Source organism: Mus pahari, chromosome 4 (assembly GCF_900095145.1).
Source record: "Mus pahari chromosome 4, PAHARI_EIJ_v1.1, whole genome shotgun sequence".
NCBI lineage: Eukaryota > Metazoa > Chordata > Mammalia > Rodentia > Muridae > Mus > Mus pahari.
The window spans coordinates 5,766,144-5,775,909 of record NC_034593.1 but is presented as its reverse complement, the minus strand read 5'-3'; the positions used below and the strand labels follow the sequence as shown (position 1 = coordinate 5,775,909).

The 9,766-nt window shown below is 46.7% G+C and overlaps 1 protein-coding gene across 3 annotated transcripts in view; it reads left to right on the top strand.

Annotated features, from left to right (window-relative positions):
• Pag1 (phosphoprotein membrane anchor with glycosphingolipid microdomains 1) overlaps positions 1–9,707 on the top strand; it is a 145,875-nt gene extending 136,168 nt beyond the window's left edge. For all 3 annotated transcript variants that reach the window (XM_029537288.1, XM_029537287.1, XM_029537289.1), the window contains 2 exons: positions 2,515–2,574; positions 4,763–9,707. In XM_029537288.1, coding sequence (XP_029393148.1) covers positions 2,515–2,574; positions 4,763–5,125 — 423 coding nt within the window. In that variant the 3' untranslated portion in view covers positions 5,126–9,707. The remainder of the gene's footprint in view (positions 1–2,514; positions 2,575–4,762) is intronic.
• The last annotated feature ends 59 nt before the right edge of the window (positions 9,708–9,766 follow it).

Sequence of the window (9,766 nt, the reverse complement as noted above, 5' to 3'; positions counted from 1 at the left end):
AGAGTAACTCCTCACAGAGAGTAACTCCTCACAGAGAGTAACTCCTCACAGATTAACTAAGCCTGCACTGCTTCAGTCTGCTAATATCAGACTTCTAGTATCTCCCAGCCGTAGCTTCCTCTCAGGCCTTTGCAGGGAGGACCAGCAGAGGCAGTGGTAGCATTGCTGATGGTCAGCCCTCCTGTGACTGCACTGGTTGTATTATGATGTCATTCTTTGCACTATTCTGAGTGAGTTTGTTTCAACATTTTACATTATCTGTGAAATCAGCTGTTGCAAACACCATAAAAGTATCTGTAAGCATTCCCATGAAGTGCAGTAGTTTCTACCCTTCATATAACCAAAGACAGATGAAGCCAATATGAAGTCTGCACTGCCTAAACTAGCTAAAGCTTTTTATTGGCAAACATTTGGAAGATAAAAAAGTTAGTTGTTAGTAAGCAGTTCTCCAGGTTTCGCATTAAAAACTGGAAACACACATCTAAATTATCTCTTCACATTATAAAAGCAAGGAATCTTCTTCCATGGAAACAATCCCAATTTTATTTGAATTAAGAATTTCAAATGTTTAAATGTTTATCAAAACAAAAGATTTTATTGAGCATCTACTGCATGCCATAGGGCCTTCTAGCTGTTGATTAATACACCAGTGAACAAGCATAAATTAATGAAAACCCCAGGTCATGTGGAACTTCTACTTCAAGCTATCCTACAGTTTAAAGGGAAAAACTAAAATAAAGATTAGGAGTAAGCGGGGGTGGGGTACACTTTGGACAGAGTTGTCAGCTTCTGTCTGCGTGTGACGCTAATCCTCAGCAGAGTTATGGTGCAACTAAGAAAGCTGTTCATGTACTTTTAGGGACATTGTACAGCTTGACCACTTGGGAGCCCCTAAGTTATAGCGGTGGCTGGTATACAGACGGAGGACTGGGGTAGGGAATAACAATGGACAACGATAAGAGCAGTTTGCAGACAGGTGCCTGGATATGAACTTAGAGAGCCTAGGCTCCTAGTCAGGACAGAGGCAGTAGAAGTGATGAGAAGAGCTAGCTATAGCCAAGAGCTCAGCTGGGGGTCATGTACCAAGGGCTGGCACAGCTGGTGGGCACAGGAAACCAGCAGGAATCCAGCTGGAGTATCACAGGCAAGCCTCTGTGTATGTGACATGCTAACATGCTAACATGCCATTAGAGAGCAGGACTGGTCCCAGTGTTGACATAGCTCAGGGCAGCTGCAGAATGCTGGTCTAAAAGGGAAGGCTGGGGCTAGATTCATATGGTTTAGAACCAGTAGCAGAAATGTGGTATTTAAACATATAGGGTTAGATGAGTGTCTATTAGGGCCAGAAGAGCCCCAGGAACAGGGCTCTGGGGACGGGGGAATAGCAGGAGAGACCAAAATAGGGACAAAAACCAGGAAAGGGAGCATGGTTGCTGAAGACCAGGTAAAGGAAGTGTGGGGAGAAAGGGCTGACCTCAGGTCACACAGGACACGCCATCATATTGATGTGGCCATCTTGAGGGACCACGATAAAGAGCTCCTCAGACTTGTGAAGGTGGAAACTCAGCTGGAATGGCTGCAAAGGCAATGTGAAGAGAGTTACCTGAGGCTTTACTGTACCACAGTGAGAAGAGGACAGAGCTAAACGTTCAGTTGAGCTTGTTTGAGCGCAGGGCATGGCAAGAAGTTCGTTTGTGGTAACCAAGAAGGGACTGAAGGACACTGGGGACAGGGTAGAGTCCAGAGAAATGTATTTGCCTCTTTAAGTTTTCTCAGAGAATTCAGAAACAAGGCTATGAGCCTGTGTGCAGCAAGTAGATGGGCTGGGGAGGAAACGCAGAAGTATGCCTTAGAGAAGTGGTCTGAGACAGCGAGCCTCTCTCAGGGCCCACAGACAGCAGAAGAGGAAAGGAAGGGGGAAAGGAAGAAACAGCTGCATCACGATTAAGTGTTGAAATTAAAGAGAGGAGATGAATAAGGACGTGGTGAGGACAGAGAGGGACAAAGAGGAAGTTAAGGCCTGGGGCAGTGAAGGACTCTGGGAGACAGAGAAGCATCTGCCAGTGTGGGAGAGAGATGGTTTGCATGGGTACAGTTGGTGGAATCAAGAATTAAGGTCATAAATATGTTAGAGACAGTTAATCAACCAGGGTCCAAATCACTGAAGAACCAGGAGCCAAACTCACCAAGAAACAGGTCAAGGGGAGACTGTGAGCTGGGGGTCCTTCCTGGTGGTGCCGCAGGCTGTTAGATATAAATGCTGGCATGCCATGCAGAACTGCAGATCTGCCCTTCCTTGGCGACTAACATATCAGAAGACCTCTGTGCACCGTGAAGCCACCAGGTAGCCACGGGCAGCCACAGTCATGGGACGCTGATGCAGGAGACACATAGCTGCCTGTATCCTGTAGAGATCATGTGAAAGCACTTGAATAGACGTGGACATAAGTGCTAGGCTAACTGTCGGCTTCAGACTGTATTACTTTGGTTGATTGATTGGATTTTTTTTGACAGAGATTTAGTTCCTTGTCGTACAAGTCTCGGGAAGAAGACCCGACTCTTACAGAAGAGGAGGTAAATTTCAATTCTTTTCAAATAACCAGAAATGTCTGTTAGAAATGTAGATCTTGGGGGCTGGGGAGGTAGTTTAGCAGTTAAGGATATGTGCTGCACCTGCACAGGGGTTGAGTGGCTAGAACCGGTCTGACCAGCTCCAGGGGAATCCATCCAGTGCTTCCGCAGTCCACAGGCGTCTGCACTCACGTGCACATGCAACTTTAAAATAAAAGTTAAAAAATGGAAGCTAAGTCTGTAATCCCAGTTGTCATAAATCCAATCTAGTAGCAAGCAATGACCCTGTCATGTGGGAAGTAGAAGCAGGAGGATCAAGAGTTTAAGGCCAGCCAGGCGTGGTGGTGCATGCCTTTAATCCCAGCACTTGGGAGGCAGAGACAGGTGAATTTCTGAGTTCAAGGCCAGCCTGGTCTACAGAGTGAGTTCCAGGACAGCCAGGGCTACACAGAGAAACCCTGTCTCAAAAAACCAAAAAAAAGAGAGAGAGAGAGAGAGAGAGAGAGAGAGAAGGGGGGGGGCATGACAAGCCCTCAGACCTGTGTGTGGATGTCAAGCTAAGATGGTTGCCCATGCTGGGAAGGTATATGATAGATGGTAAAGCCCAGAAACTTAGAATACCCAAGATACATTATGCAAAACACAAGAAAACCAAGAAGGATGACCATTGTGTGGATACTTCATTCCTCCTTAGAATAAGGAACAAAATACTCATGAAAGGATATAGGTACAGAGACAAAATTTAGAGCTAAGATGAAAGGATGGACTATCCAGAGACTACCCCATTCGGGAATCCATCCCATCATCAGCCACCAAACCAAGATACTAATGCTCATGCCAGCAAGATTCTGCTGAAGGGACCCTGATATTGAGACCTCTTGTGAGGCTATGCCAGTGCCTGGCAAACACAGAAGTGGATGCTCACAGCCAGCTATTGGATGCAACACAGGGTCCCCAATGGAGGAGCTAGAGAAAGTACCCAAGGAGCTGAAGGGGGCTGCAACCCTGTAGGTGGAACAACAATATGAACTAACCAGTACCCCCTGAGCTTGTGTCTCTAGCTGCATATGTAGCAGAAGATGGCCTAATCAGCCATCACTGGGAATAGAGGCCCCTTGGTCTTGCAAACTTTATATGACCCAGCACATGGGAAGGCCTAGGCCAAGTAGTGGGAGTGGGTGGGTAGGGGAGCAGGGGCAGGGGTGGGGAGTGGTATAGGGAACTTTCGGGATAGCATCTGAAATGTAAATAAAAAAAATAAAAAAAAAAAAAAAAAAAAGAATGGCAGGCTGTGCAAGGAAGCAGGAGGAAAAACTAGAGTAGGAAAAGGAGAAGGACTTGTAGTTAGCAGCCGGGCGGCCGCCATAGAAGAAAATCAGCAGTAGGACGGAAAATTCCAACTCTCAGAGGAATGCTGGATACTGGTCACCTCAGAAAAGATGGACCCAGATAAGGCTAACGTCACTTGGGGCAGCCAGTGAGAACAGATGAGGAGTGTCCAAGAAGAGCTGGAGTAAAAGTTTAGGAGACTTTTAGTGATGCCTTCTAAATGCTGAAGCCGTGGTTAGGACATGCAGCGTGCTAGCTTCAGACACAGTAGCAGACAGCTTCCCTGCTCTTGCTGCACACGGCTGGAGTGGAAGGCCCCGTGTGGGCCTGTGGGCCTGTGGAGCCCCACACACATAGCAGGAGCGGTGCCTTGTACAGAGAACAGTGCAGTGCAGGAAGATGAAGCATCCCGGGGTTCAAGACCTAATTCCCTGCATCTCCTGTTCTCAGGGATGGGGACTTTCATCTTCCTATTTCCCTGACCGCGTAGGGCAAGACCTGGGAGTCATCGGTGAGGCCTCTGTTACCTCACTGTGCCAGGGACAGCCAATCGCGGAGGCCCTTCAAAAGTCTCCCAACCTCTACTCTCTCGCTTGCATCTCTGGAGCACCCTCACCCTCCTCTGGGACTCCTTGACCTCCCACCAATAGTGTTCTCCAGCCACAGAGCTACATCTGGTCCCAGGAGAACGCCACGAAACTGGGTTTATAGAGAGTGAATCAAATACGTCTCATCTGCAGAAGGGAAGACATTGTTTAATTGTTCTCTAGTGACATACAACTCTTACAGGGGCAGGCTTGTCACCAAGGGGAGGGGGAGTCCCAGCTTGCAGGTGGCTTGTTCATGTCTCTCTGTTCCCTAGATCTCGGCAATGTATTCCTCAGTGTATAAGCCCGGACAGTCGGCACACAAACCTGGGCCGTCTAGGAAAGGGCCGGAATCTGCCTGCCACTCCATGAAGGGCCTCCCTCAGAGGTCATCGTCTTCCTGTAATGACCTCTACGCCACTGTGAAAGACTTCGAGAAAACTCCCACCAGGATCAGCACACTGCCCCCCGCACAGAGACCCAGTGAGGAGCCAGAGCCTGACTATGAAGCCATACATACTCTAAACAGAGAGGACGAGAAGGTCCCTCTGGAGACCAATGGCCACCTTGTCCCCAAGGAGAATGACTACGAGAGCATCGGGGACTTGCAGCAATGCAGAGACATCACCAGGCTTTAGCAACTCAAAGAGGCCTTGATCAACAGCCCTGCTTTGGAGAGGAGGTGACTGCAGTGTCATGCTGCTTTGCTGAACTGAAATCTTCAAGTGCGGGCTCACAGCTGTCTCCCAGTTTCCAAAACAGTGAGGTACGACCTGCCTGCCAGGGCAGCCACTCTCCAGTGCTCCCAAGAAACCCCTGGGACCCCTTACCTTCACATTCCACAGAGGAAGGCCAGCTGTGGGTGGTGGCGGGGAAGCCCCACCCACCAATGCCAAAATTCCACCTGCCTGCTGAAGAAGAGCCAGGTTTCCGCCCTCGCTCTCTTTTCCTCTGCTCCTCGTGCTAAAACACTGGCACTTCGCCCCTGGAGACCTCCCATGTGTGCTTCATCCCAAGGACGGTCTCCCACTGGCCTTCAGCTAAATGTTAGCGTGGAGAGAAACTGGTTGCCCTTAACCCACCCTCTTCCCAGACCTGCTTCTTAGTCCCTGGGACTCTGGATGTGCAGGCTGTGAGGTGTGGGCTGGGCTGTCCCTGGGGTCTCTGGGGCTGTGGGGTATGGGCTGGGCTGTCCCTGGGGTCTCTGGGGCTGTGAGGTGTGGGCTGGGCTGTCCCCGGAGTCTCTGGGGTTCTTGCTTCTCATTGGACATTGCATCTTCAGTTTTCACAGGTACATGAAGTCAGTTGAGACATTTTTAATGTTTTATGTGGAAAACCTTCCCGGCAGTGTTTAAATTTTCAAAGCTGCTGTGGTACTTGTGTAGCTGTTCACACCCAGTGCACTTTCTTCCAAGCAGAGCCTTAATGTTCCTGTGAGGATGGCGGCCATGGTGTCTGTCCCCAAAGGGCTGTGGACATAAATGTGTTGCCAGTGGTCTTTGCTGCCCACACATGTGACTTTCCTATAATCTGATGGTACTCTGAGTAAAATGTAAGCATTTATTTTATTATATAAATTTATAAGATGTTTTTTGTTTAATGCCTAATTTCTAGGAAGTGCCAGAAAATATATATTAACTATTTGGATTTTATGTACAATGATTTATACTCTCATTTTAAAAAAGATACCATAAAGCACATAAGCTAGATAATTATAAGCAGTTTTTATTCTTTTCTCTAGTAAGTAATGTAATATTGAGGATTTGTTAAGGCTCAACTTCTCAGACAGTACTGGGAGTTCTAGATCCAAACACTGAGACACTGATGGCAAAATGCAATGGACATGAATAAATAACTGTCACTGCTGAGACACTCGGTGTTATAAAAAAACAAAATCTGACTTGGGAATCCTGAAAGTACCAGACTTTCACTGATGTCTAGCGAATCCTCTAAGGACACCAGTGGTGGTGCCCCTGTCCAGTATCTGCCGATGCAAATTGCCCGGTTGTTCATCGCTTCACAGACATCAGTGGCTGAAGCAGCTCACATTGAAAGTTCAATCATCTCTCTAGATCTTCCCAGGCCAGCATTGGAAATTGTGTTCACTTTTCATTTTAAAAGGAGTCTAGCTGAAGTGCAGGACACAGATAAAGAGACAACCCATTACTTCCTACTGCCATGTGGTGTGGCATCTTCTAATGACTTAAGAACCATGCCATTTTCCTTCCCTGTGACAAAGAGCATGCCTGGGAAGGTGACGTGAGCAGTTCTGTGGCCTGTCTTTCCATCCGTGTGCTCACCAACTGGTTGTGGATCACACCTGTGGAGCTGCAAACTCTCTTTGATGTTGTTGGCATTAGCCTAGTTATCCATGAAGATGGCGGGCGCATGGATAAGCATCGCCTCTGCTGGCCTCGCCACAAAGGTGGGATACCAGAGGGACCTGGGAGCACAAGGGTCCCCTCATCACATGACAGTCCACATGCCACAGGGCACTCCTGCTGCCACCATGCAATTCCTTACAGGCATCGTATAGCTCAGGAGTTTGATTATGTTTTATAAAAAGTCTTAGCAGGGAAGCTGGTATGATCTCTAAAGTATAAAACTCATTTTTTTCTATTACTGCACGCTTTATTATTCATATACCATCCAGAGACATAAAACCCAACAGCCCCCTGCCCCAAGAAGGATGTTGAAAAACATTAACAATAAGGAGCCTGTGCCAGAGAGTCAGGGATCCTGTGACACACCGTCTCTGCTTTGGTACCCAGAAGAGAGTGTGAGAGAAATCCTGTGACATGCCATCTCTGCTTTGGTGCCCAGAAGAGAATGTGAGATTCTTCGAGGCTTCCAGGGCTTCGGGGAGTCCAGAGTCATTTTGAGGGGACTCCTTGGGGTTCTGCCTGGTAGTCCCTCTTGATGCAGATTCCAATTCTTGTGGGCCTTAGACAACTGCTTGAGCTTCATCTCACGCCTCTTCTTGAAGAAAGAGTATCTTATGTCTCCTTTTGTTAGTTTGAGTTTGTCAGCCATGGCCTCCAGAGTCCTGTCCTTAGTCTTTCTCAAAGTGCTTTTTTAGTTCCTGGGACTGCTCACAGGTGACCCCAGAGTGTTCATCCCGTCGGACAGACCCAGAGTTGTCTCCATCTCAGTTACTTCTTTCTCTGTTGCAGCTCACTTGAGTTCTGTTCTTCAGGTTTGCATAAAGCTCTTTCTTCAGAGATAAGCTCATTATAAATGATCATGTCATCTTGAAATCCTGTTGTCCAAATGCCCCAGAGTTTCCAAATGTGGTATGTAACATAGTCATGAAACGTGTGCTGACATTCCTCTCCTGGTCTCAGAGGTCACAGTACTAAGAGTAAGTGTGACGTGCGATCTCACAGGGTTCTATACGAGGAACCTGGAGGCCCTCTCTCCAACATAAATTCCAAAGGAATAAGCACTTGCTTGTGACTATACAGATTTTAGCCAAGTAAAAGAGCAAAAGCTCACAGCAAAACAGAAGCCTGGACAATCAAGCCAAAGACGCCAGCACACCAGGAACAACGTGGTAACCATGTACCTGACCCTCAACCGAGCAAAGCACCCCTCACCGGTTACTCTCTTACTTGGCTAAAATCCGTGTTCCTGTCTTTGAGCTGGATGGAGCCTGTAGTTTGGTTTAAAGTCTAAATGTTACAGAGTTTAAATGTGTGAGAAATCATCAAAAGGAGGCTGAACTGTACACATAAACACCTCTGGATCTACAGCAGGCTGGACTGTACACTTAAACATCACCGCTGAGTAGACAGCAGTGACTATAGACTCACCATAGACTATCTTATGTGAAATGTTTCCAAAATTCTAAAAGAAAGTCATTTTTATAAATGTGTTGGCTGCATATTTTTGACTTGTCCTTATCTAAATCACGTCACTAAGTCTGCAAAACTTCTAAATAATACCAATATTCTTTGTGGGAAAAGGGTTATTTTGGGTCTTTTATTATTTTTACATTATACCTCTGAATATTTATGTTTTACTGTTCTTCAGGTTCTTTTATTTAACTAAAAGATGTTTGTTTGGATTTTTACTCTCAGATGAAATTGGAAGTGTAATTGCTTAAAAGACAGTATAAAGATCATTCCATTTACTCTTCAGGTATCCAAACACAGACTTCCCCTTGGATTGGCACTGCTATTCTGTAGGACTGGTTTGGTTTGGTTTGGTTTGGTTTGGTTTGGTTTGGTTTGGTTTGGTTTGGTTTGGTTTGAAGATCTAGGAACTGGACACGGCAGCCCATGCCTGTTATCCTATAATGAGGGAGAGTGGGAAAGACGGAAGGTCTTGCATTCAAGGCCAACCTGGGCTACAAGGCCAGACTCTATTCTAAACAAAATGTTCTGGTTATCTCAAATCACCCTGTATGTGTTATAAAGGTTGGTGAGTGTCCCTCCTCAGACTTCTATGTTAAACTGGCACCTGTTCAATAATGCTGTTGTATTTACATGCCTTGTGATTTGTGGGGGAGTTTGAAATACAGGCAGATAAATACACTGTTACAAGTAGAGGCTGTAGTTCTCATTCCAGCAAGTTCCCTCATACAGATGGTTGGTTGTGACATGACCCTACGGTTCCCAGCCACTTTGAAGGTACTCCTTGTATCCAAGTAGGGTACAAAGTAGTTCAAGACACAAAGCAGTTACTAATTATCTCTGCTGATATTTGTAGCTATCTGATCATAAAAGAGTAAAGAGGTTTTTTTTCAATGTGAAAATACTTAAACCTTGGCTTTCTATGTTCAAACATATTCACACTAGCCTCAGGCGGTTCTTCCCCGACTCTGATGCCCTTCCAGAGGCGGAAGGACTAGGGTGTGAAGTCAGTGTTTCCTTCCCCCTCACTTTGCCTACTCCTGCACAGATGGCCTACTGCCCCTTCATCCATTTGCCATGGACCTCATCCCCATCATGAGTGTCTATACAACTGTCACCTCTGTGCCATATCTACAGGAGGTCCAGATTCTCTTCCAGTACCGCTCACCAGCCCAGGTGGAACCACTGACTGTGAGTCTGGAGTGGCCACCGCCCATTCTCTGCATCTCAAGCTCCAAGAGAAGGTCGAACACTAACCTGCAAGCCAAGGCTGGTGACTTTGACCATTCCTAATGCATTTCCATGAGTTTTCCATGTAAACCTGGTCGGTTCCCCTTTACTCTGTAATGTTTGGCTGGTGCTCTTGTTCGTTCTCTCTCTCTCTCTCTCTCTCTCTCTCTCTCTCTCTCTCTCTCTCTCTCTCTC